The sequence below is a fragment of the Peromyscus maniculatus genome, chromosome 1, assembly GCF_049852395.1.
Source record: "Peromyscus maniculatus bairdii isolate BWxNUB_F1_BW_parent chromosome 1, HU_Pman_BW_mat_3.1, whole genome shotgun sequence".
In the NCBI taxonomy this organism is placed as follows: domain Eukaryota; kingdom Metazoa; phylum Chordata; class Mammalia; order Rodentia; family Cricetidae; genus Peromyscus; species Peromyscus maniculatus.
In genome coordinates, this window is record NC_134852.1 from 62,628,488 (window position 1) to 62,656,053 (window position 27,566).

The 27,566-nt window shown below is 42.4% G+C and overlaps 1 protein-coding gene across 2 annotated transcripts; it reads left to right on the forward strand.

Moving 5' to 3' along the window:
* Window positions 1-1,718: 1,718 nt before the first annotated feature.
* LOC121829191 (STAM-binding protein-like) lies at window positions 1,719-25,847 on the forward strand. 2 transcript variants are annotated; one of them, XM_076543756.1, is made up of 12 exons: window positions 1,719-1,793; window positions 2,481-2,668; window positions 9,575-9,657; window positions 10,605-10,816; window positions 13,275-13,353; window positions 13,610-13,702; window positions 14,174-14,462; window positions 16,992-17,116; window positions 17,861-17,998; window positions 21,066-21,178; window positions 22,103-22,202; window positions 24,292-25,847. In XM_076543756.1, exons 2-12 carry the CDS (start codon window positions 2,491-2,493, stop codon window positions 24,346-24,348), a joined length of 1,467 nt encoding a protein of 488 aa, XP_076399871.1. In that variant the 5' UTR covers window positions 1,719-1,793; window positions 2,481-2,490; the 3' UTR covers window positions 24,349-25,847. The 2 variants fall into 2 exon arrangements, with proteins under 2 accessions (XP_076399871.1, XP_076399880.1); XM_076543765.1 differs by lacking the exons at window positions 1,719-1,793; window positions 2,481-2,668 and adding an exon at window positions 5,164-5,356.
* Window positions 25,848-27,566: the final 1,719 nt, after the last annotated feature.

Genomic DNA, 27,566 nt, shown 5'->3' on the forward strand with positions numbered 1-27,566 from the left:
TGTCAGTAACAAGTCTGAGCTAACGGCCATACAGTTTGTAATTAATATAGGCCTCTGTGTGTTTACGTGTGTCTAACTGGCTGTGGACTGGGTGGGACACAGGAAAACTTCCAATTACAATTGGTGCCCAACATGGGACAAGAGTTTCCACCTAAAACCTGAGAGAACTTAAGAGATTTAAAAATGGAGCTAAAAACAGCTTCATAGTTGTGTCTCAGGCAAGCTCACCAAGTTACACAGAGATGTCTCTAAGTCATGTAGTGCACTGTGTGGTAGATTTAGCTTTTGCTAGCACAGACAAAAAAAGAAGAGGTTTCTGGGCTACATGCTGCTTTGATAGAGGCACAGACCCACTGCTTCCCAGAGTCAGTGGACAGCCTGGTCCCAGAGCTGGTTGTGAATTATCTCCACCATGTTGAAAAGCTGAGACTGGTGGAGTCAGCAGCCAAGGCTGCAGCTTCAGTACTAACCACTGCAGTTTAAAGCAATAGATTCACAATAAGGCAGATTCAGATGTAATAAGACTTTAAATGGTTTACAGTGTGTGTAAAAATGTATGTACTTGGCTTGGAAGAGAGAAGAAAATGTATATAAACAGTTATATAAAGAAAGAAATGGTTTCACAAAATAAAGTCTTTAAAGAAACAGTAAAAGTAATATAAAAAATAAGCCAGGCAAAGATGGATATCACAAACAGAGTCTAGATTATATTGTCTTTGGGATTTTTAACTGCAGAGAGACATTTGATTGTAAAAGCTGCTGAGTTAAATCAATGTGTATATTTTAAAGGTATCTTGATTTCAAAATTTATGTCTAATGATACATTGCTTTGAAAAAGAGGTTCTGCTTTTGTTTCCACAGAAGATGAGAACCTGTGGATTGCTCCCAGGCTAATATGGTTTGATCAAGGAAGACGCCCCTGAGAGGTCTCCAGATGATTATCCAACATCCAGAACAGCTTCAAGGCAACACGTTCAGAGAATACAGTGTCACAGACTATTCTAGTTAGAACTTGACCACAAATCTTAATTTTCTTAGGATCCTCATAAAACTACTAGCACCTCCTATGAGCAGGAAGTAGCCTAGAAAACTATGCCCACATTCCAAAAAAATGGATATTAGATGTTTGTCATTGTTTAGGTTGTTGATTACAAATTGTTATTGGTCATAGTCAATTTCTTTCTAAAATAAGAAAGGGGGTATGATATAGAAATATAGGATATAGATAAGATAGGATGAAAGAGTAGATTGTTGACTCTACTTTTAAAGAGCAACAACTTGTTTAAAAATGTTTTACATTGCTATGGATTTTAGTTTATTGATACAAATTTAATTTTGTTATACTCTATGCATAAACTAAACTCTTGTTTAAAGTATTTTGTTTGTGCAACTCATTTGAAATTATAGTATATAGTTGAGAAATACAGATTAGTAATTAGTCATCTATGATAATCAAATTTATAGTCATGTTAGTTAAGTTTTCTAGGTATACATAGATATACTTCACTTAGGTAGGTAATCTTCAAACACTTCAAAAACCTACATAATATGTCATTTAAAATATTTTAAGAAGTTTGACTTTCTGGACATTGAGACATGTCTGCTTCTGGCCACACCAATCTACTTCAAAGAAGATAATGGGCATTGAAGAAAATCATTATGGAGTTTGCTTTCTTTGTCACAAAAATTAACAACTGGGCAAAAAAAAATCCCTTTGCATTGACTGACTGAATATATGTTGTATAAACTGGACATGCAGGACCCATAGGAAGATGACCACTGAAATTTACAAGGTGAGATGGTCCTTCAGGTTTCTGCTTTGCAGAAGAAACTGCCAGACACAGAGAGAAACAGGACACAGAGAGAAGCAACTAAGAAACTCTAGGCCTATAGTCTGAAGAAAGATGCCCCAACATTGCAGAGGAACTTTGAATGACTGTACAGGCAGGCAGCTGTCTCTGTCATTTCCAGAATTTTTAGAAGTTGCTTACAATGGTACTTCCTATTTACTTAGGTAATATATCTTTCTGAGGTCTTTGATATAGTTGAAGACTATATATAATTTTCCTTGGCTATGATAAAAGATAAATTGGATATGAAACTTTAGACTCACAAATATAGGATAGATGATAGAATATTTTCTTTAATTTTGCCAAATACAAATAGACTAGATATTGTAACTGTAATTCTTTTTATTTATTTATTTTTATTTTTTATTTTATTTTATTTTACAATACCATTCAGTTCTACATATCAGCCACGGGTTCCCCTATTCTCCACCCTCCCACACCTTCCCCTTATCCCCAGCCCACCCCCAATTCCCACCTCCTCCAGGGCAAATCCTCCCCTGAGGACTGAGATCAACCTGGTAGACTCAGTACAGGCAGGTCCAGTCGTAACTATAATTCTTGCTTGATAACTTTTCTATTATATGTAATTTTACTATGTTAAAATTAAAACTTTTCTTTTTGATTACACAGAGAAGGGGAAATGCGGTGGAATATTGCTCTTGTGCACTGGTTTAATAAAATGTTGATTGGCCAAGAGCCAGGCAGAAATTATAGGTGGGGCAAGCAAATGAGGAGAATTCTGGGAGAAGGAAGGGCTGAGTCAGGAGTCACCAACCAGACACAGAGGAAGCAAGATGACATGGCAGAACTGAGAAAAGGTACCAAGCCACATGGCAAAACAAAAATAAGAATTATGGGTTAATTTAAGTGTCAGAGCTTGTCAGTGATAAGTCTGAGCTAATGGCCATAGAGTTCATAATTAATATAAGCCTCTGTGTATTTATTTGGATTTGAGTGGCTGCAGACCAGGTGGGACCCAGGGAAGCCCCCAACTACACTTGGAGAAAACCAAATTTTCACTTGCAAGTAGTTATCAATTGGAAATAGCTTCCAGTTTATGGATAGGATTATGTGTCCAAATTTCTTTTCAGGTCTAGGACCCGATTTGGTGTAGACTCATGCAGGCCCTGTGCATGCTGCACAGTCCTTGTGAAATTCAATTGTGCCTCAATATTCTTGATCTAGAGAACCTGTACTCTTGGTTTTCTCCATCTATTCTGGGTCCCACACTCTATCTGCCTCCTCTTTCACAACACCCCCTGAGGTCTGAGGGGAAGGATTTGATAGAGACATCTGTTCTAGGCTAAGCATTCTAAGTTCTCTCATTTTCTGCATAGGGTAGAGCTCTGCACCTAAACCTATTGTCCACTGGGGAAAAGGCTTCTTGATGACTGAGCAGTTATCTATGAGTATGTCATAGATATGCCGTAGATATCTTTGAGTATGCCATACTCTGAGTATGTGGAATATCATTAGGAGGTTTTTCTTGCTATGTTTTGTTTCATTTGGAAAGGTGTTATTGGGTTTCATACTAGATCTCTGACCTTTCTAGTCTCAGGTTCTTGCTTATCTAACCAGTGTCCAGTATGTGTTCTATATCATGGTGTGGGCCTTAAGTCCAATAAGATATTGGTTGTTTACTCCCACAAGATTTGTAGCACCATTGCACTAAGTATATTTTGTAGGCAGGGCACCATTGTAGATCAAGGGGTTCATGGCTATGTTACTGTTTACATTTCTCCTTTGGTAGAGTACCTCCCTGTACAAAAGATGCTAGACTATAGGTGTGAAGGCTGTATGTAGGCACCAGTTTGACTTCTCTATGTTCATGCTCAATGAATTGTTGGTGTTCTTTTTAACAGTTGAGGTCTTGCTGTCAGTTTGTGCATGACAACCTATAGTCCTGGCCATAACCTCAGTTATTTGGAGATTCACAAGAACCCCTTTGACCAGCAGCTCAACTAGATGTAACCCAATCCTGCTAATGAAAGCTTCATTTGGTGACAAGAGATGTCCAGTTGGAGCTCTGTTTCCCCAGTATTTGGTGATTTCATGTAGATCATCTTCACATATGTATATATTTTAGAAATCTTTTTCTCTGTCAGATTTCTAATCTACCCATTCAGATGGCTCTTAGTTTTAGCTGTCTCTCTATGTATTTCCTCCCTTGTCCTCTTCCCTCCTCCTCTCGATGATCCTCCACTTCTAGTCCCCCCTTATCTATCCATAACTGTTCTATTTCCCTTTCCTAGAGAGATCTACCTGTGCTCAGTCCTTTACAACAGACCTTTGTGGTTAAATGGATTTTTGCTTGGTTATGATTATGATAGCCTTAACAGCTAATATTTACATAAAAACTAGTATATACCATATTTGTCTTTCTAGGTGTGGTATACTTCACTAAAGATGAGGTTTTTTTAATAAATATTTTTATTTTATAATTTAATTTTATTTATCAGCCATGATTCCCCTGTCCTCCCTCCTTTCACTCCCCAACCTTCCCCCCTCCAATCCACCTCCCATCCCCACCTCCTCCAAAGCAAGGTCTCCCATGGTGAGTAAGCTCAGCCTGGTAGATTCAGTTGAGGCAGGTCCAGTCTCCTCCTCCCTGCACCAAGGCTAAGCAAAGTGTCTCAGCATAGGCCCTAGGTTCCAAAAAGCCGGCTGCTGCACTGACGACAGGTCCTGGTCCGACTGCCTGGGGGATTCCTAAACAGTTCCAAGTTCATCAGCTGTCTCACTTATCCAGAGGGCCTGGTCCAGTTTCATGGGGGCTCCTCACAGTTTATGTGTTTCCACTAGTTTGGCTATTTGTCCCTGTGCTTTATCCAATCATAGTCTCGATATCTTTTACTCATATAATCTCTCCTCTCTCTCACCAATTGGACTCCTGGAGCTCCACCTGTAGTAGTCTTGGCTGTGGTAACTCTTCACAGCAGTAAAACAGTATCTATGATGCTCACCAAGGACATCATCTGTGCATAAAAATACATTTTTATCTGTTGAAATATGAAAATCATGTGTCAATAATAAATGACTTTATTAATGACCACTTGTGCGAAACACATGACACTCTTCCTGAACTAAGGGTCTAGGACTAGAAATTGTCATGTCTGAGTTGTGTGCTTTCAGCTGCCCAGATTGCAGCCATGTACGGCTGCTCTAGTCTTCCTGCAGGTGTCCAACTGTCACTTTTTAAACATAGCTTCTGGGAATCCTATTGGCTTTCATCTGCTTTATGACATCATTCCTTCCTGAACCAATCAGCACCAGATAGAGTCTTGAGGTTGCCATGCGTGACCAACTGTAACTCAGTGCTGAGCATCTTTAATCCTGCACAGACGTGATTTTTTTACTGCGAAACCTAACAACCCGATCTCTCACATCTTTATCCAGACCCTACTCCTGTTTTGTCCCCACCCCTTTACCCAGATCCTACTCCTGTTTTGTCCCCACCCCTTTACCCAGATCCTACTCCTGTTCTGTTCCTGACTTGAAGATGTCAGGTAGGAAAAGAAACTTTACTGTTTATTTAATTGGGCAGCTCACTAAAATGGGAAGCATCAAAACAATGTGGAATAAAGGGGAAAGTGCTGAACAACAGGTTGGTGCCCTATCGTGGTCTTGGCTCTGACATTTCCTAGGGTTGAGATTTGGACAGAGTATTTCCTCATCCTCTCACTGAATGTTCCTTCACCTTCCTTGGTGAGATAACAGGCTGGCAGGGCTCAGGGATCTCTGAGATGTTGAGTCTTTAGGAGCAATACACAGAGAAGAAAGTCAGAGTTTCTGGGACTGTTTCAGCTGAAGCAGAGAGAGATCTGGGTATGTAATGAGGAGAACCGAGGGCCAAGATACTTCCCTTTACACAGTTTTCCACAATGATAGTTCATAGTTGGTGCTGGTCAACATTAGTGGTGAAATATGAGGGGACTCGAGAATGTATCTGGCAGTGTTCCATTAGCAGCTGAGATTAGCTGACCTTTTCTGGCTAGGCAGATGTCCCTCCCTCTTCTGTGGCTGCACATGTGTCTTCCCTGAAGCAGTGGGGGAGAGGAAAGTCTGCTTTCCCTGCTAAAGCAGCACTGTTTGTTACAGTGAATGACAGTGTTCTCTATCTCTGTGCTCTCTCTGGCACCTGCACACTGGGACAATGTCAGGCACCTTCCTGATAATAAAGGTCCTCACCCATGTTTGGTACAGTTTACAGATAGCTGTACAACCCTGGCCCACACTCCACACAAACTCCTAAAGTGTTTAGTCAGATCATGGTGCCATACCCCTGTAATCTCAGCCCTTGGAAGACAGAGGCAGGAGAATCAAGGAGACCATGCCAGTCTCTAGCTGCACAGTGACTTGGGTGTTAAAGACCATTCCTGAAGAAATAAAGTAAAACCAATGGAGTTTTAAAAATTAGCATTCCCAATGTTTGGAGTCTTTGATCTAGTTAAAAGTGAACTAGAGATGAGGAAGAATCACAGGGCAGGGAGGCTGAAGCTATTGGAAGAGCACTTTGGGGTTTTTTACAAAAAGAACAGGCCACCTGGACCTGGAGACAGTCAAGAAAATAGAAAAATGCAGTGGTGGGGGAGAAAATAGAATGGAGGAAGGAGCGAGCATGGAACTTGGAGGTGTTAACCATGGTAACAAAGGATTTATGGGACTGAATGCTGAAGGGAGCCAAAAGACTTCATTGAATCATAAATTTCTCTGGTGATTGAGTAATTTGCTTAGCACAGGGCAAACAGAGATGGATTTAGTGAACATGTAGTTTAGTAGACCAGGAAGTCAACTGAGGCTGGGAAAATGTGTGACTAGGAGGGCCAGCGTATCAGGAAAGATACCTTTTGTGTTTGTTTTTTCTTGGCTGATTTCTTGAATACTGGTGATGCTCAACAATTATGAAAATGAACTGAGTGGTAGTGCACGCCTTTAATCCCAGCACTTGGGAGGTAGAGGCAGGTGGATCTCTGTGAGTTTGAGTCCAGCCTGCTCTACAGAGCAAGATTCAGGACAGGCTCCAAAACTACACAGAGAAACCCTGTCTTTAAAGAAAAAATATGAAAATGAGCATGCTATAGATACATCGTAACAATTCTGAGCTGAGTGTCTGGGCTCATGAGTGAAATCTCAGCACCTAGGTGGCTGAAGCTGGAGGATTGATGCCGGTTGTTGGCAAATTTAGGATAAATGGTGACTCTCAAGCCAGCTTCAGTCACAAAGAAAATTATTCCTGAAAAAAAAAAGAAAATAGAATTCTTTCTGCACACACTGCTAGCTCGGTTAGAAAGGATTGAGAGACAGTACTGGGTCCTTTATTTCTCTGACCTCTGGAGAACACATGAATTGTCGAATGTGAGGCGGAGCCTATGCACCTTCAGGATCAGCTTTCAAATTGAAGCTGCTTCTCATCTTCACAGTCATTGTCTTCACTACAGGACAGACTTGCAGATCATAAGGAATCATAGAACTACAAAGAAAAGATAGGAACCAACTATCTGCTCCTCTAATTTATTTGCTCTTTTTTTCCAAGAAGTCTTTGACTAGGGTACCAGTGTAGATTTATGACATCACTCTTCCTCTTAGCAAATCAGTATCTGAATGGTCTTACTGTCCTTATGATGCTGACAAACAATTTTCCCCAGTGTCCAGTATCTCTGATCCTGGACATGTGGGTTTTCTGTTTCTGAATCCAGACAGTGTTTTTGTTATCTGATTCTTATAACTGTGTTCCTATTATTTTCCCAACAATGTCTGGTAAGGAAAGAAATTGAAACGTTTCTTTCATTCAATTTTTCCATACATTTTGAGAAGTCCAGACAGTGTGGAATCATGGGTAGAATATTGAACTAGAAGCTGGTGTCCTGACTAGAATCTTACCCCTGATATATGTGGGGTTATGATTTTGGACAGAGCATTTTCTCTCTCACTAAATGGATCTTTACATTCCACAGTGGAATCGGACAGACTAGGCTCTGAACTCACTGAGGTGCTAAGTGTTTATGAGCTCAGTATAGATAAAGTACTCAGATAGTTCCTGAGAGCATTTCCACAGAAGCAGGGAAAGAGCCAGGTGTATAGACGGACACACTCAGAGCCAAGATGCTCCGTTACAGCAGCAGCAATCCTCCATCAGTTTTCCAAATTAGCATTTCCATGTTAGTGCTGTTGAGCAGTAGTGTTGGGATGTGAGCGGAACTGGTGGCTACTCATCCATGAGCAGGGTTGCCTTGGTGAAGCTGGTTGGATAGGCATCTGTGTCCTACCTAGAGATCAGTGAGCAACCCTTCTAGACCTGAGGAACACAGTTAGGACAGGACCTCCAGGGTAGAGAATTGGGACTGTGTTTTAAGTCTAGGGCACTTTAGCAACTGTGTCTCCTGCTGTGGTCCCCAAAGAAAATCTCTAAAAGTAGTTTCAGGGACAGGACTTGGGAGTTGAGATAGCTGAGTAACTACTAGTTCATGGCTAGCACCCTCTGTTGCACAATGAGTTCCTGGAGAGCATTCCCTAAAAATAAATCCCTGTAGAGTTTTAAGGGAATATTTTCTATTCATTGTACATGTTTTCTAACATAATATTTTTATTGATTATTTGGCAATTTTATATAATGCACCTGATCAAAATAGCTTCCCATTCCTCCCAGGGGCATTCTCCCAACCTGTGCCTGTCCAAAAGAAGGAAAAAAGTACATAAGTTCTAAATTTTGTTTTTCATATAGTCATTGGATCATGGTGAATGTCTCATTGGCCTGCCCTTTTAAAATAACTGAGTCCTTCCCCACACTCAGTAGCCACATCTCCTGCTGGAAGACATCAACTGAAAAGAGCTGTATTTCAGCATCTTTATTACAATTTAAGGACTCCTTCAGTGTCTTACTGTCTAGACTGCTTCCCTTTTTATTTGAAGGTGGGAAAAGGCTTCTGTGATGTGTTTCTCATTCTTAATTATGAGTCTACAGTCATTGTTACCACTGCAAAAAGAAGCTTCCTTGCCTGGAATTGCCAGTGGCAGCAAGGCTCATTGACTTCCACATGGTTTCTGGTGGCAGCATGGACTATGGACACTAACATGGCCCCCAACTACAGCACAGTCCCTGGAGGCCTTTTGAGGAAACCCAATCCAGAAAACGAACCATTTTCCATCTCCATTAGTGTGAACTTCAGCAGCTATAGGTTCACTTCTCTCTGGCCCATGTATAGAATCTGCTCTTCTTCTTCTTCTTCTTCTTCTTCTTCTTCTTCTTCTTCTTCTTCTTCTTCTTCTTCTTCTTCTTCTTCTTCTTCTTCTTCTTCTTCTTTTCCTTCAATTTCATGAGACCACTTCTTAAAAGCATCTCCCCATAGGACCTGCAATATTTTAGTTGTTTCTGAGATTCTCTGCTCTCCCAGATTCATCCTCTGCTTCCCTATCTCCAATCTGACCCTCCTTGGGTCTCTCAGACAACTTAGAGCTGCTCCATGGGCCTGTGGATGCCAGAAGCCCCTGCCATCTTGAATTGATCTCCTTTGGAAACTCTTAAAAATTTATTTAATCCTAGTTTTTAAGTTAAAATAGAATTCAGGTTGTGACTACTATCTCAGGTAGGAAATTGCAGGATTAAAGCCTGTATCTCCATGGCCATTGTGGTCAGTGAGTTGGTAATATGTAAATTAACATAAACTAACATTGATTATTGGAGAAGCAAAGTAGCTCCTTTCCTAACTACTTGTATCTGGTAACAGGTGATATTCTCAAACCCTGGCTCACAGACCATCAGAGCTGTCCAGGTATTAAAGGACCTTTCATTGCTGGAGCTCCGAAGGAGGTAAGTCTCATTGCTGCTGAAGAGAGAGGTCAATTGTATGCAATCATATGGAGGAAATGTAAAAGCCTGGTGCCCTTTTCTGTGTTTAAACTAGTGAACCTCACTTTTTTTTCTCCCTGGTGGACATGTCTTACATCAGAAGTGTGATCACAGAAAGCAAGTCAATACTGTGAGCAGTTTGTCTCTAGAATTCATTATACTTCTGCTCTCAAAGACACAGACTCCGTAGAAAAGGTTCAAGAAGGGCTTGTGCAATGCTGTGGTCCCCGGAGCTCACAGTTCCCAAAGGGTTTTTTTCTTCTTCCGTGATTCTGAGCCTTAGTTCTTGAAATCCTTAAATAGCAGGAACTGAGTTTTCCTTGGCCATTGTCTCACAAAGGCTCTTGAAGACTTGAGTATCATAGATACTAATTAAATCACTTTGGGCACCCCATCACAAATCCTTTTGCTTCCAGCTGATATTACATTGTGGAAGGTATGAGTAGAGTTTCCTTCAAGCTTGGGTGCTCTCTATTGCCTTGGTAACATCAGAAGAAGCCCGCGTGGTAACTGCTGGGTTTATGCTTAAGCACAATCCTCTGATGTGTACACAACCACTCACAGCTACGTATGTCTTCTAGTGCAAATCTCAACAAAGAGGTGGTAGGTAAGGTCTGTTCCTTAAGTTAAATGCTACCCAAGAGCTCCTTCACATTGTTTTCAAAGGACACAGACATCCCTATTTCCAACTCTTTACTACTGTAGTAAGAGGATCCTAGGCTGGGTTTGTTCATACATTTATTGAGCTGAATCACCAATGTGGTGTTTTATTTTACATTAGGGAGATGTGTGTGTGTGTGTGTGTGTGTGTGTGCGCGCGCGTGCACATGTCTATGTGTTCTAGACTGCTAGAATGGCAGGATGGCAGGAGATGCATTTTAGTGTTCCCCATCTTCTCTTTTTCTTAGGTCAGAAGCACCATCCGCAGACATAAAGATGTCACTCTCCTGACCCAAGAGCAGTTCCAACTTTTAAGCTCTCTTGAGCAGAATATTTACATCAATAATAAAATTCCCTGGAAATCTTACCTTGAGCTGAAGACCTATCAGCTAAAAGCAGAAGACCTGCTAAATGAAGGCCTCACAGAGGAAGCGCTTGTGATGTATCACAAATTTTCAACGTGAGAACCTGCATTTTCCACCTCTTTTCCCATGACTGATCCCTCACTCATCCTGTCATCCTCTTCATGCTTCCTACCCTTGCTGACCTTATGGAACTTGTCAAAGTCATCTTTTAATCAGATTTCTGGCAGATCTCACATGTGCTTTTCCTTACTGTTCAAAGACATGAGGACCAAAGTTGGTGGTATCACATATAAGGGATTTCACGAGTAGGAGAGTTCTTAAGCTTGTGCCCACATGGCCCAGCTTTTAGACAAAAGAGTTGACAGGTGGATAGGATGTGTCTGCATTGGTGAGTGTTTTGACTGCTTTATCTCTACCTAGGCAGCCAGTCGTAGGCTTATTTGCTGTGTGTGGCAGAGCCAGATTCCTCTTCTCTACATCCTGTAGCCTATTGATTGGTATAGGAAAGAGGTTAGCCTTTCCTGTAGCCACACAGCCACCAGAGGACTGGGCTGTGGACCACCTAGTGTTGGAGTGGCTCAGCAGAGTCCCTGAGCTGTTCACCATACTTGGGTTGGCAGAATAAGATTGCAGAGCTGTCCCCAGGGAATGACTCCTATAGTCTCAATGACAAGAACATTGTGTGTTTGAGGAAAGGTAAGGGTAAATGTCTCACCAGTCATAACTAGCCCTGAGATCACCAGAGTAGGTCAGCTCAGGCACTCTCTTGACCATTTCCAGTAGTCTATAGTGGAGGAATCTTTGTGGATTTCTGGGATCTCTCTAGCATTCTGCTTCTTCCTATTCCCACAGGGTCTATTTATCATGGTATCTCTTTACTTGTTCTCACACTGTGTTCTTGGTCCAGCTGGGACCTCCTGCTCCCCTAACCTCTCTTTCCCTTGACCCTTGCCCTCCATTACCCCCCCCCACACACACACACTCCAGTTTGTTCATGTAGATCTCATCCATTTCTCTGTTGTTGGGTGATCCCTGTGTCTTTCTTAAGGTCCTCTTTAGTAGGTAGCCTCCCTGGAGTTGTGAGTTGCAGTCTGGTTATCCTTTGCTTTATATCTAGTATCCACTTATGAGTGAATACATACCATGTTTGTCTTTCTGAGTCTGAGTTACCTCACTCAGGATGATGTTTTCTAGTTCTATCCATTTGCCTGCAAGCCTCATGATGTCATTGTTTTTCTCTGTTGAGTAATACTCCATTATGTATATGTACCACATTTTATTTATCCACACTTCAGTTGAAAGGCATCTAGGTTTTTTTCCAGGTTCTGGCTATTACAAATAATTCTGCTATGAACATAGTTGAGTATGTGTCCTTGTGGTATGATTGAGGATTCCTTGGGTATATGCCCAAGAGTGGTATGGCTGGGTCTTGAGGGAGGTTGATTCCCAATTTTCTAAGAAAGCGCCATATTGATTTCCAAAGTGGTTGTACCAGCATTCCCACCAGCAGTGTAGGAGTGTTCCCCTTGCTCTACATCCTCTCCAACATAAGCTGTCTTCAGTGTTTTTGATCATAGCCATTCTGACAGGTGTAAGGTAGTATCTCAGAGTCATTTTGATTTGCATTTCCCTGATGATTAAGAATTTTGAACAATAACTTAAATGTCTTTCAGCCATTTGAGCTGCTTCTTTTGAGAATTCTCTGTTTAGCACTATAACCCATTTTTTAATTGGACTCTTGGTTATTTTGATGCCTAATTTCTTGAGTTCTTTATTTGTTCTTGATATCAGCCCTCTGTCAGATGTGAGGTTGGTGAAGATCTTTTCCCATTCTGTAGGCTGTTATTTTGTCTTGTTGTCCATGTCCTTTGCCCTACAAAAGCTTCTCAGTTTCAAGAGGTCCCATTGATTGTTTCTCAGTGTCTGTGCTACTGGTGTTGTATTTAGGATGTGACCTCCAGTGCCAATATGTTCAAGACTACTTCCTACTTTCTTCTTTTAGGTTCAGAGTAACTGGATATATGTTGAGGTCTTTGATCCACTTTGACTTAAGTTTTGTGCACGGTTGACAGATATGGATCTATTTGCAGTCTTCTACATGTTGACATTCAGTTATGCCAACACCATTTGTTGAAGATGCTTTCTTTTTTTCCCCATTGTACAGTTTTTGCTTCTTTGTTGAAAATCAAATGTTCATAAGTGTGTGGATTAATGTCAGGGTCTTCAGTTTAGTTCCATGGTCCACATGTCTGTTTTTATGCCACTATCAAGCTGTTTTTATTATTGTAGCTCTATAGTAGATCTTGAAGTCAGGGATTGTGATGCCTCCAGAGGTTGTTTTATACTTCTTGATAGCTGATGTTTGTTGAATGTACCAGTAGATAGAAGAGTGAGGATCTTTCTCTCTCCTGGCACTGGAGGATAAGGGGATGTGGGATTTCAGGGTGTGCTTTTACTCAGTCCAGGAACTTCTCAAACCCTGAATTTCATCAGGGCCTCATTTGATACTTGGAACTTTTTGTACATTTTAGTCACTCTGCTCTATTCCTTTAGACTCTTTGTGGAGAAACTCACAAAAGACCCACAATATCGGAAGTGTCTTTCAGCTCGAATAAGATCCAAAATCAACAAGGTAAGTCTTCATTGTCTATGGGACTGATCTAAAATCTCCATAACAGCAGTGAACTACTTAGAGAAAAGCAACAGATCATGACCCTGGGTAGGAGGGGAGCTGATTCTGCCTCAGCATAGCAGTACAGAGGAGAGGGATGGCAGGAAATGGGGTTCAAGTCATGCATGAGATACTGCTGCCTCTCCCCACTTGTTTTCTTATTCTCTTTTCTGACATTAGAACTGTTCAAATTTTCCATTTCTGTTTTGTATTGCAGACTATAAATAACGTTGTTGATAAAGCTGAGAACCTAAAATTCACATTCCGAAGACGACATCCTAAGGAGGGTGAAGGCTACCTGGCAGATAAGGTCAGTGTGTGAGCATGGAGGAAGGAGGATTGTGTGTCATTTGGTCAGCCTGTGTTCTGGGATTGTGTTGTGTTGTTTCAGTGAGTCTATGATCTAATGGATAGGCCCCATACTCACTTGAACACACATGCACTTTATCCAGACAAGCCAACACACATACATACATACACACACACAAACACACACACACACACACACACACACACACACACACACACACACACACACACACACACACACAAAGTGCAGTAGGGCACTGAGAATATTGAGACTTCATTGTTACTGAAGATGGCTTTACAGGAACTGACTAAGGTGGTGGTAGCTGTTCTCCATAGACCTGGTGCTCCATGGGCCCTATGCTGAGATGTCAGACCTAAACACACCTACCTACACTTTTTTCATCTCTTTGCTGGTAAGGCTTTTTCTTCTGGCATTTGAAGACATAACTTAAATCTGTTTTTCTTTCTGTAGAAGAAAAGAAGAGCAGAAGATGCAAAAATCAAGGCATTTGGGGAGGATAAAAAAAATCATGAGAAAAACTTCCCAAACTTCCCCAAATTCAGTGCTCTTCTGCACAGATTTGTGCGTCGTGGAAAGGTGGGGCCCAGCCTGAAATCAACAACAAAGGCTGAAGAACATTCAAGAGGAAGCACACCTGGGAAACAAGTGGTGTGTGGCCCACAGGGAGTGTTTGAGGAGATAACACCCATCACTAGAGCAGACACTCCCTGTGGGGAGTCTAAAATGATGAGAAGCCCAGGTGAGTCACCACAGGTACATGACTTGGAAATGACTTGTGTATAAGTGTTTCCCATTGCCTCTGGGTCAGCCACACAAAACAGACTCCAGCTCTCCAGTAAAGTAAGGCAGTGCTGGTGCACAGGTGTCTGAGGTCTAGAGCACTGAGCGACAGAGAATGTTCCTTCCCCTTGTCCACGTCCTCAGCCGTTTGCTTCCACGGATCCACTTTTCTGTGGTAACAGAACCTCGTGTGATGAGTGTTGTCCCATTCCTTCCTGCCATCTGTCTTGTCAAAATAACCTTTAACGTAGTTTACCCAGTCAAGTTTCCTCAAAACTTGTTTGTTTTCAGATCCTCATCTTTTCTGAGCTCTGTAGAGATTTGAAGAAGCACATTAAGAAAATACTGAATCATCTTCCATCATAAGGAATGTGCTGTGCATTGTTACTTTATGAAAGTTGGACTCTTAGATAATCTTAGGACATAATGGAGAGATGTGAGGGCAACAGAATTTTGGGTGCATGAGATTATGTTTTCAGCATTTGGTAGACTCTCACAGGAAATTCTCAATTAGGGCCAGGGAGATGATGACTCTGTGGGTGAAGCACTAGCAGTGACAGGGTCAGAACCTGAGATGGAATCTCCAGAAAGCACGTGACAATGGGGTGTGTTGGCCACCTCTACATTCAAGGTTCTCTTCAGGTGAGGTGGGACAGGGAGACAGGAGAAGACCTGGTTTCTCACAGCACAGCTAGCTGGGCAGACACAGAAGCACAGAAGAGATTCTGTTGGACCAAAGGGGCCAGGGAAGATCAGCACTCCAGGCAGTCAGGTCACATCTGCAGATGTGCTGAAGCAACTGTGCATCCTTGCTCACATATCAGCGTGCACATTCTGACAAACAAACACATATCATGGACTTGTGCAAACACACTCACAATTCATACATAAAGGTTTTTAATGGGAAATTCACAAATATAGCAGAAAAATGTTCTCAAATATTCAGCTAATTTGTTTCATTTTTTATTTTTTAATTTTAATTTTTATAATTTGGCTTAAAACCTGAATAGGCCTGACTTGAGATCCTGCCACCTCAGCAAGCAAATGCTGAAATTCCAAGTGTGCATCACCAAGGCTGGCTTTTCAGATGTTTCTAAAGTATTGGTTGATTCTTGTCTTGCCTTGGAAGAGTCAAAATCTCTTCTTGAATGAGGAGGAGCTGCAAGCCAAATTGCAATGCTCTGTCTCAGTTAAGCACAGGCGAGTCAGCCTTTTCCAGCTGTGAGCCTGTGCAGTCAGCAATTCACACATTTCCAGATGCAAGTGAGAGTCTAACTTTGCAAGCCCTGAGCCTGTGCACTCAGCAATCCACACATTTCTAGATGCAAATAAGAGAGTCTACCTTTGCAAGCCCTGAGCCTGTGTACTCAGCAATCCACACATTTCTAGATGCAAATAAGAGAGTCTACCTTTGCAAGCCCTGAGCCTGTGCACTCAGCAATCCACACATTTCCAGATGCAAATAAGAAGCCTTTCCCAGCTGTGAGCTTGTGTACTCAACAATCTACACATCTGTATAATATAATGAAGAAGCAGGGGTAAGCTGCACAGTTCCTATTGGACTGTAAAAACAACCAGGAAAGGGATGACTGGTTCCAGCTAAGTGGAGCCATCTGTCCTTGGGACTTTGATGGGCTAAGTGTACCATCTTCACTCACATTTGGATTTGAGGCTGCAACTTCTCTAGGTGGTATGTGCCACGGGTGATCCTGTAGTTCCAGGGTCTCAAGGGTTTCCTCCATCCCTACGACATGCCCTATTAGTGACAGTCTGTGATGGTATGACCTTGAGAAAATCTGTGTATGCTTTCATGCAACTGCAACCTCTTGAAATCTGGTGGGGTTTCTTGTGGCCTCACAGCTCTTGGGGGAAATGGTCTACATGACTGAGCATGCTCACAACAGGCTTTCTTCAAGTGGAAATACTGTAAAATACTTGTAGTTTGTCTCAGCCTAAGTCTGAAAGGTACAGACTATGGAAGCCACTTTCATGAGACTCAGTCTCAAGACCCATGAGGACCCAGGGAATCGTTAAGTCCAGACCTGAGAGTCCAGTGGCCAGCAGACCTGGAGATCCAAACCACAGATAAAGAAGACATGTCTGTCCCAGGAGGGACTCAGCAGAAGTTTACATTTCTCTGTCTGTTTGTCCTGTTTAGTCTCCATGTTACCCACCAGAGTTGAGAGGGCCCTTTGCCCACTGAGTCTGTGAACCTACACAGAAATTTCTTTGCAACCAACTCATGGTCACACCCAGAAATATGTTGTTCCATCCACTGACAGTAAAGACCATGCTCACAACTACCACTCAGCTGTGGCCAGAGCTTGGAGAAGAAACTCCCTGCCTATTTTGTGGTTCCATCATGGGGAGGGGGGCTGCTGGAGAGAATACCAATGACTTTGTGTTTTTCCTCCAGGCTACCAGACTGAGTTCTGCTCAGGGACACCAGGCCCTGTAACCTCAGACTTCTTTCTCCTTTCCATTGCAGTTCTGAACTCCAAAGGCCTCCACCCTGTGGTCCTTCCAGAGGATTTATGGGAGCAGTTCCTGCTTTCTGCAAAGAACAATACCCAAAAAGGAATAGAAACATGTGGAGTCTTATGCGGGATACTGGTAAAGATATGAAGACTCCTTGATCTGAGTCCGTTTCTTTCCCCTTGGCTTCCCATGACTCCCAGAAAACATATCCAGGGGCTGTGTCCATACATATCACTCCACAGAAGGAACCATGGATGACAAGTCCTGGCCACCTGGAATTTGATGATTTTGCAACTGGTTGCTTTTCAGAGTCCCTTGAAATTGAACAATTTGCTTCAGTGCTATAGTTACAAATTTTCACTCTAGTGGTGGCTATGCCTGTAACCCCAGTCATTGGCAAACTGAGAATGGAGGCTTCCTATAAGTTTAAACCTGGTTCACACACAGAGTGAGTCACTGAAGTAAAAGCAGGCAAGCTGCCATGTAGAATGTCTGGTGTGAGGCATGGAGACAGGCATATTGACTAATTCTAAAAGGAGGAGGATTCAATTCCTTTTGTAGTCTGGTCTGATCACCTACTCTGTGGTAAGCCTTGGAATATAAATAAAACACTTCAAGACCCTCAGTCAGATCTATTGGCTGCTACAGGGAAGACCCTAGTCCCAGGATGTGCTAGGAGGGACATGTCAGGTTCATCTTATCCTCTGTGCCTTCATACAGTACCCAGCAAAGCACTGGAGCAGTGTTTCAGGTGGAGAAACACTGAGGTGAGGGAGAAGCATGAGAGTCATTCACTGAGGTGGGCTTTACTTACTTGTGTTATGAGAGAGTGGGATTGACAGTGCCAGGGAATTATAACAAGTTGTTTTCTCTTGTCAGGTAAAGGAAGAATATCAAGTTACACACATCATAATTCCTATGCAGAATGGAGAGCCTGACTATTGTTACACTGTGAACGAGGAGGAACTCATTTTTGTTCAAGAGGAGCTGGGGCTTCTCACCTTAGGTTGGATTCATGTAAGCACACTCACCTCCCTGTGGCAGGGTCCTTTTCTAAGCACACTGCCTATTTCTTTCTCATCACAGAATCAATTCTTTCCAGATCATCTTTCTCTGAGCACAAGCAGTCACTAGTGTTCCATCCTTGAGTCAAAGGCACATTTCCTGGTGTATTTCCAGCTCTTCTAATTTTATCTCTTACACAAAGCAGTTCTTCAAAGTTCCAATACCTTGTGAATAGATGAATAATGGTAGCTTCCCTAGGATGTATGAGAACATGGTGTAGAGACCATGTCCCTAAAAGCTCTATATAAAAACTGGACATATTTTAATGTCAAGATAATTCATTCTAATGATTGCATTTTGTCTTTATGGAGAAGAACTTGCTTTGTGCACACCAAAAGAGCACCTGCACACAAGATTTTCAAGTAGTTGTCCATGCTGTGTAGGCTTGTGGTGATCTTGAAGGAAATATAGTTCCTTCCCTAGAGAGTTCTTCCGAATGAATCTCTCATTTTCATGGCTTCATACTCACAGAACATGCAGTTTCTCTTAGAATGGGACAGGTATAAGCCGCAATCAGTTGGCTATTTCTAGGTTTTTCGAGACCACCAGTACTTTTGTACTCATAGCTTGGGAAGTGCTGATATGTGAGGCAGTCTCCTGTATCTTCATGCTTCAGTTGCATAAATTCTTAATGCTTTGCCTAACAATAATATACCATGGGAGATGGAAATTTGTCCTTTGGTGCCTGGAGATCATACAGAAAATGAGCACCAATTTCGATGAGGCAGAGTCCATTCTATTCTTTAGGAGATAAATATAGGGCACTGTGGGTTTCATGGAAAGAGGAGTCTCACTCGAGGTGACTTATAATGACTTACAAAGAAGCCCAAGGAGAGTTCCATGGGGAAGGGTTCTTGCATCGGTGAGCAGTCCTGTCCATTGGGATTTGTGGTTGATAATAGAAAAGGATGTCAGATTTGTGTTGACATGACCCTTCAGAACCATGCACTCCATTGTCGGGTGTGGGAAGAAAGAACAGACCTGCTTTTGAGTAAAGGGAGAACTCCTGGGTGTTTTGGGCAGAACAATGACACGATCAAAGCCAGGCTCAGAAGGTAAAGTGAAGGAGTTGCAAGGCTGGTAACAGCGGGGAGGTCAGTTAACGTTTGGGGCCTGCTCACTTCCAATGACGATGAGAGGGTGATGGCCATGTGCACAGGAATGTGGGGTTTCAGAGATCCAGGGGCTGAGGAATAGGGGTTGTCAAGTCTGTGATAGGGCAGGCTTGGAGTTGGACCCATGGGGATGGCATAAGCATGAGTGGGGCATCTAGAGGAAGACAGACTTTGGAAGTGGGGTTCAGTCCTACCTTGGGGAATTTAAGGCACTTGTGAGATATCACATCTGTGGGACCTTGGCTGGCAGTTGGAAGGAGGTTTTGGGAAGCCAAGTGAAGGCAGGGGAGGAAACTGTGACTTCTGAATGGAGCCGGCCCAGAAAACCTGGTAAATAAGGAGTGTTGACAGCAAGAGAAATGATTGGCTGACAGCTGAGGAGGAGATCTAATGAGGAGAGCAGGACCCAGTGGGGGATGACAGAGACACAAGGCTGCAGGAGAAATGGTTATGGGGTTCACAGAAGACACACAGCGGGGACAGTGGGGGAATGAGTTCAGCATGTGACCCAGGGACAGACTCCAGCAGAAGAGGATCCAGATCTCATGCTGGAGCTGGAGCTCTTTGAGGATGTTGGCTAATGACTTTTAGGCCTTGGTGGGCAGAGACTGCAAGGTTTAAAGAAGCCATGGAAAGCTCGGTGTACTGGCAGTTCTGGAAGCCTAGCCTTCAGGAAGGTGGGCCTGCTGGATGGTGACTTTGGCACCAACCTGTGCTACACAGCCAGACTGTGACATGAAAACAATGTCATTTGATGAATTTATGGCTATTGTGGAGTTTGTCAGGACTGTCATATTGAGGATCACATCTATCTAGGCCAAGATTCTAGGGGAAAGGGAGAGAGATGAGGCTGCTTTTTGCAGAGTTGGGTTAACAGAGTATGGACATGTACAAGAATTGGGAAATGGTTTCATCATGGTTTTGTCTAGTTGTTTTTTGTTTCCTTCATTTTAGTTTTTTCTTTGACTTTTAGTTTTACAAGTGCTTGATATTTTAAAATATAGCTTACTTGTAGTGTACATGTATGAACACCATAGTTTAATGACTCCTTGAGGAAACAGGAATTTGCAGAGAGCCTGGTCCAGCTTTCCAAATTCCTTCCTCTGAGATTGATCTTCCTCTTGCTCTAACTATCTTTATTTTGATCTCTATAGAGTTAATCTAAGTGTGCCCCCTCCATGCTATCAGTACTTCATATCTGCTTATGTCCTGAAATGCAATGGATAGATAAGTGACTTTTACATCCGGCTTTCTTGGCCTAACATCTGCAAGGTTCCTCCCCACTCTGGCATGCAGTTGTTTGATGTGTGTTTACACCTGGTGAGCAAGTAAAAGAGGGAAGGAAAGGAAAGAGGGGTAAGATAATGTGACAGTAGTGTGTACAGTACCACACCCGAAGGACAGAAGGGCCTCCTCTTCACATAGGGAGAAATCACATAGGGAGGTCTCAGAGGCAGGATTGAAGGCAGGGAGCTTAAGACCCTGAGAGACTGCTGAACTGATGTTTGAAATAGTCATGGGAACTCTGGGTGAAGATGGAATCAGAGTCTGCTGTTAGCAGGAGGGAAGCAGAGGTAAGTTAGATGCTGAAGGACAAAACTTGGAATGGTTACTCTTTAGGCAGTCAGTATAACTAGGCATGGATGAATAAAGGGATCTTGTCCTCAGGGAGGAACCAGCTTAGAAGTAATTTGGAGAGCTTCAACTTATATGGAACTTTATGGATCAGGAAGACAAAAGAGATAATTCCTTCTTCCTTCTCCACCTAGCAGACTGGAGTGTTTTCCCGGCATGATTTCGGCATTCATGGTGGGAACCAGTTGTTGACGCTCCTCAGGACTGCTTTCCTTTGTGGATCAGGCATGGGGCTCACTGGGAATTCTTGGCTTCTTTTGTCTTCTCAGACCCATCCAACCCAGACAGCCTTCTTGTCGAGTGTGGATTTACACACTCATTATTGTTACCAGAAGATGTTGCCGGAATCCATTGCAGTGGTGTGTGCACCCAAATATAAACAGTGAGTATGTAGGATTCAGGTCTGGAAGGTACAAGAGCAAAATGCTCCATGGCTCAGAACACTGTGAAAGTGAAGTAATATCCAGAGTGTCTTAAGTGATTGCTATGAAAGCCTCCCTTTAAGGTGCTCATTCTAATTAACACGAGCTGCTCTTAAAAGATGCGCTGACACCACTGCTGGTTCCATCCTCAAGAAGTGACCTCAAGAGCCAGAGGTTAAAGAAATTCCACACTGGACACTGCCTACGAGTGTCATTTCTTATCATTCCCAATGTCATGTTAATCTGAGTTCCTCAGCAGAGCTAATGTTGGGAACGCAATGAATCATCTTGTTTTCTTTTGTAATAAGTTTTTGTACCCTGGATTTTGTCTCACAGGGGCTATTGGACCCTGGTTTCAGTACACCCCCAACTTGCTCCTCACAATGATTGTCCTAACAGACCTACCTTTTTGTTTGATTCTCTTCTTTCTCATTTCTACTGTTGAGTTCCTTTGCATCATTAGGCCAAGAAAGGGATCCAGAGATAGTGAGACAGAGAGGGCGATACACATACAGGGGTAAGAAGAAGGGGAGGAAGGAGCAGGAGGACAAGAAAAGGATGAGGAGGAGAAGAAAGAGAGGGGGAGGGAGGGTGATTGAGACTATGACAAAGAAGACAAGGTCTAACAGGACAAAGACGGTGATGACTAGGATAGGAGGAGGAGTTCCACATGGTCTATGAGGCAGGAAGAATTGTGCAGAGGAGAGACAGGAGGAGAGGAGGGGAGAAGGAGAGGAGAAGGAGCGAGGTTATATAAAGGAGAGAGGAAGAGGAGGAAAAGAAAGGAAAAGAAGGGGGACAAGAGGAGAGAAAGATGGAGAGGAGAGTGGAGAAGGAGACTGGGGGGATATTTGCTTGACTGATTTTACTTTTTCTCATTTCAGAGTCGGAATTTTTACACTAACATCTTATGGATTAAAAGAAATATCATTGTGCCCCCAAAGAGGATTCCATCCTCATAAGCAGGACTCAGCTCTCTTCTGTGTATGTATCTGTGTACAAGAAATCAAGGCCATATTCCCAGCCAGGACATAGAGCTGATATGGTTGAACATCCTTTTGATCCTCACGGAAGGTCAACCTCATCACTCTCCTTCATAGGAATCCATAATAACTAGTGTATCTAGGAAGCAGAGGGCTGTGGATATCGGTTTCTCATATTTGCAACCTGGTCATTTACTGTCTTTGAGGGTGCTGGCCATCTGGACCATTTTTCCTGATAACTGGGGATACTAATACTATGTACTTTACAGGGTGTTGATAGGATAAAGGAAGAGGGACTGGGGTGGACTTAGGGATAGAGTGTGTCCTCAGCATGCTTGATGCCCTGGATTCTATGCCCAGTAACATGGAGGAAAGAAATAACCAACAAAGTATGGAATCCATTAGCTTATTCAAGGTTTATTACTTATTAATTTCTTCTTCATCAATGTCAGTTACTAGGTTTCAGTGGATGATAAGAATGCCAAGGAAAAAGCCATGTAAGATAGATAAATTAAGCACATTTCATTCTGAAGTTTTGTGCTCACCTGCCTAGGGAGGTATTTTTTTTTCTCCCAGTTTGTATCTGTGATAACAGCACTTAGTTTGATCAGGCCTCAGGGCCTCAGATCAGCCTCAGATCAATGAGATTCTGGCACTTTACTTCACATTAGCCTGGACTTTTTCATCCACTTTGATTCAGAAGAAATGCAGCAACATAGTGAAAAGACCAGAACCCAGTCCTATAAAATATATGAGTGAGGGATACAGCCACAGAGATTGAAGGAAGGCTAAGATCCTAAGATCAGAGTGCTAATTCCAAGTGGTAGAACTCTGTGTGTGCTTTCTATGTATCATAATAAATGCATGTGTGTATTTATATATAGTTTGCATTATACTAACAGTAAAATAAGACCTAATGAAACTTCAGCTTTCTTTAAAATATATATATAGATATATATTTCATTATTTTTATTTCTTTAACTTCCTTGTGTAGTCTTTTAAAAGTAGACCCTGTTTTGACTTTAATTCTCTTTCCATTTGGATTTGCACATGAGTTTAGTGCCTGTGTGGTTAGAAGAATTTGGCAGATGCCCTCGATGTGGAGTCAAGTCATTGCTTACTGCCCACTTCCCTGCAAGAGCAGTGGGTGTTGTTAAACAGTGTACCATACTCCAGTCCCTGTTTTCTAGTCTCATGGATCAAGCCAGGTTTTCAGTTGACTGTGGGGGAAGATCTTTCTAAAAAAGATCTGTTAAAAAACGCATAGCTCTATCTTAGAAGATAAAATGATTAGGTGCTAGGATGTTGAAAGATGTTGCACAATTAAAAAAAAAATGTCTAAAACACCAGTTCTCAAGTTCCCAGTTGGCAAGATCTCCTCCAAACCTAACCATGGTGAAGCACATCTGTAGCACCAGCACTTGGGTAGCTGCTGCAGGAGATCACAAGTTTGAGGCCAGCTGAGGCTACATAGCCAGGCTTTCAGATTGATAAATCCTTATGACTTTGTATGCCACCTGTGAGTATCTCCTTGAGGACTATTAGGTCACCTTTACCATCTGATTGACATCATGACTCCAATACTGCACTGAACTTCCTGGTCCCTTTTAATAAAAGAATGTTTCACAAGTGACTCTGGAAAATAGATGCAAAGATACACGGGGAGACACTGACTCCAACCATGTGGAGAACTTGGTGGGAATGTTGGGTGCCAGATCTTTTGACATTGCTTCTATTGACTTCAGGATTTCAGTGCTAGGATGAGAACTATGTAACTTCAGTGAGCTTCTCAAATCAGAGGTTTATTGCTGGGGATGAAGTTCGGTTGGGAGAGTGCTCCTCTTTCAAGCACCAGGCTCTGGACTCATTTCCCAGCACTATTGAAATCTGCCATGGTGGTGTTTGCCTATAATCCAGCACTTTGGAGCTAGTAGCAGGAGGGTAATTTCAGGATCTCTCTGGCATACCTAGGTTATGTGTTCTAGCCTGGGTCACATGAAGCTCTCTTTTGGTATAATATAAAAGGTATATGCTGTTTCAAAACAGGAGTTATCCATGCCTTAACCACATTTCCTTTTCTCCAATTGCAGGACTGCAGTCATGTCACCATCCAAAACAGCCGGGTGACTGTCACAGATTTGCGATGAGTTAAATCCCATACACCTACATCAGTGGGAGTGTGTGTGTGTGTATGTGTGTGTGTGTGTGTATTTTGTGTATATGTGAGTGAATGTAGGACGGTGTATGTGTAAATATATATGTGTTCTACCTATGTTGTGTATGTTACATCTGTTTCATGTATGTTACATCTTTGTCATGTGTGTACAACAGTGTATATGAATGGCACACTGTACTCATTCACAGAGCCCAGAGGAAGACACTGATGTGTGCTCTATTAATGAATTAGAATAGTCATTCATAATGACTAGAAATTGATTTTATTATATAGTTTACTTGTTATTAGTTTTAGATGATATTTTCTGGCCAAGATCCAGTATAGGTGTAAGGGCCCAATGCACACACTTGCTGGCTTGCCTCACCTGCCTCAGGGAGCCTAGAGGACAGGTTGTAATGCCAACACTCACTAACCAACTGAAGGATGAAGGTCTCCATTGATCCCAGACATCAGTCTACATGTCTCACTTTGCTTGGAGGCTTCTTTGACAGACAAACGACTTTTTGAAGATATAAAGCACAGAACTTGAAACTAACTGATAATGACATAATTTAAAGAGAAATTTCTGACTCAGAATAGTCTTATTGCTTTTTGTGTGGCTGTATGCCATGATGAGGCTTAACAACAATGTACAATTTCACATAGAATTTGGAGTTCCTGATGCAGACTACATGGTGTCTCCCTGGGTGAGATGATGCACTATAGTCTGGCACATGGAAACTGGGAAAAAATGCCAGAGTTTAAAAGAGAATATTCTATTAATGGGGATTCTCTGCTGGGCTACAAGAAGAATCTTTGGGCATCACATGTTAGGCCTAAACTCTTTATTCATTGATCTTTTGACTTTTGGTGATGAGTGATTTTGAAGCTCCAGGGCATCTCGTAAGGAATAAGGACCTCTGGAACAAAGTGGACCACCTCACAAGCCTAGAAAGGCAAGAGAAGATGAGTGCAGCTCTGTGGACTGTGTCATAGTTGTCTAATGTAAAACAACACCAGGTAGCCCTCCTCCCCTCCTCATAGATGATCCAGTCTGACAACCATGTTGCCCTGAAGACCGTCTTCCTGAGTGACCACTCTGGCTAGGAAACACAGCACAATACAACTCTGAAGGATGTTTGGACAAGAGAGAGAAGTCTACTCACCTAAAAAGCTTGTTTTGAAGTATGTAAAGTTCCCTAGCTGTGATGAACTCACCACTGAGGCTAATGCTTACAGCAAACTGCAAACAAAAATGTTGTCCTGCACAAGGGATGCCTGGACAAATTCACTGCCAGTGACAGACTGGCTAAAGCAGCTCACCATGAACTGTGCTCGGGCACACATTCTCTGCTCATGTTGGCCCTGTCTAGAAATTCCATAAATTTCACAGAAACTTGCATTTTCTTTATATAAGTGTATTTTGAAACAGATTTGTAGTTTCTTAAAATTGCTATTTAGTTCTATAATTAAAGTTGAGTTTTGTGTCAAGCACTTGAGTCTTCCTTCTGATCAGGAGTCACATAATCATGTTAAGTGAGAGGTGTGATTGCCAGCTAATAGGATTAGTAGATACTGGTGGGCAACCTTGTCCTAGTTGATTATTTCTCCTTTATTTCCTTTTTCTTTCTTATTTACTGTGACTGTATCTCAGTGTGAAGCAATCTCTAGTCTGAAATTCACCTTATAGCCCAGGCTGACCTTGACCTTACAAAAACTCACCTACTTCTGCTTCCTGAGGGTTGGGATTAAACATTTCATTGCTGTGGTTTTAAATTTTATCATTTGACATTGTCCTGTATGTCTATAATCGATCTTGATCATACTTAGTCCTCCCCTCCCTCAGCCACGCTCCTCCAACCCCATCTGAAACTCCTATTGTAAACGTGCCAGGTTTGGGGTCAAGGGTCTTGTATGAAGCCTAGTTGCCTGCCCCATTTCCCATTTGAACAACCCGCTGAGTTTAATCAGGGTCTCTTGCATGTGCATGTTTGTGAGGTTCTATTGAATCATGGCCAACTTCCCATTCTTTACACCCCCAAAGAAAAATGACTCCTCCTTCCCCCTAAAGAAGTATGAATCACTCCTCAGCTAGGGTTAGAGCACTAACCCCTACACCATGCATTCTGGAATACTGAAGCACTCCCCCTTGAGAAGCTTTAGTGGAGACAAACACAGCTGCTGGGTTTTCCTGAGTGCAAAGCCCTTGTCTTGTGTAGAAAAGAGGTTTTCACAGTACTCCTCTCCAGCTTCCACCTCTTAAATTGTTTCAGCGTCATTTTACACCATGCCTCTGAATGGTGATGGTGATGGTGTATGTGCATGTGTGCACGCACGCACGTCATCTCATTTGTAACCAGACACTCAACACTTTTTCTCAACCATTTGACAAGTAAATGATTCAACGTATTAACCACTCACCATGCCAAGAAGCTTCTCTGACCAATGGGAAAGCAGTACTAATCTTTCGACATATACATACATATTTGGGAGGCATTTTGACAACGTGTCCATTTAGAAAAATGACAGTAGCATGTTTCTCCATGGGCCTCTTTATGCCACAGTGTGGTCTTAGCACTAGAAATATGGCACCCACATGAATTACATTCTGGGAAGAGGCCAAATACCCAACCAGAATGTGCTTGGTTACTGTCATAGCAATAGTGCCATGATTGTATCTGTGGCCACATCATCTGCAACAGGTCAGCAGTAAAGTATGTAGAATGCATAGTTAATCAGAACACTGATGCCTACTTTCTCCCAGCACTATGTATAACACCACCCTGCACCAAAAAAGCTAGGTAGCACAGAGGAAGTTTGCTCGTCAGTTTCAGCTCATTTCTCTATGTGCTAAGACCAAAAGGTGGTGTCTTCAACAGCAGGGTCTTACCATCTGCTATTGGTGTGCAACCAAGAGAATTAGTACTAGCCTGTATTGTTTTAGAAGCCTGGGGCCTCCCTGACTAAAGATGCACAGGAAGTATCTCACAGCGGGGACTTGAATTTTTCTGTGATAACCCACGAATGTGGAAGCAGCATGAGAACACCATACAGGTGTTCTCTAATGTGAGTCTTCCTGTTTGCTGTCTTTTTAAGGCTTGGGATCTTCCTCTTGGGCGTTGAAACCTTTCCAGAGTCCCAGATTACATCCAACTTAATGGTTCAGTTACCTAGACACCCACCCTGCTGCATTTGCTTGTTGATTCCTCC

Excerpts from the sequence above, each read along its gene's own strand:
- LOC121829191 (XM_076543756.1), top strand. The coding sequence starts at position 2,491 with ATGCGGTGGAATATTGCTCTTGTGCACTGGTTTAATAAAATGTTGATT. Across the intron at positions 2,669-9,574 it reads CATGGCAGAACTGAGAAAAG|GTGATATTCTCAAACCCTGG; the intron begins GTACCAAGCCAC and ends ATCTGGTAACAG. Across the intron at positions 21,179-22,102 it reads TGTGCACCCAAATATAAACA|AGTCGGAATTTTTACACTAA; the intron begins GTGAGTATGTAG and ends TTCTCATTTCAG.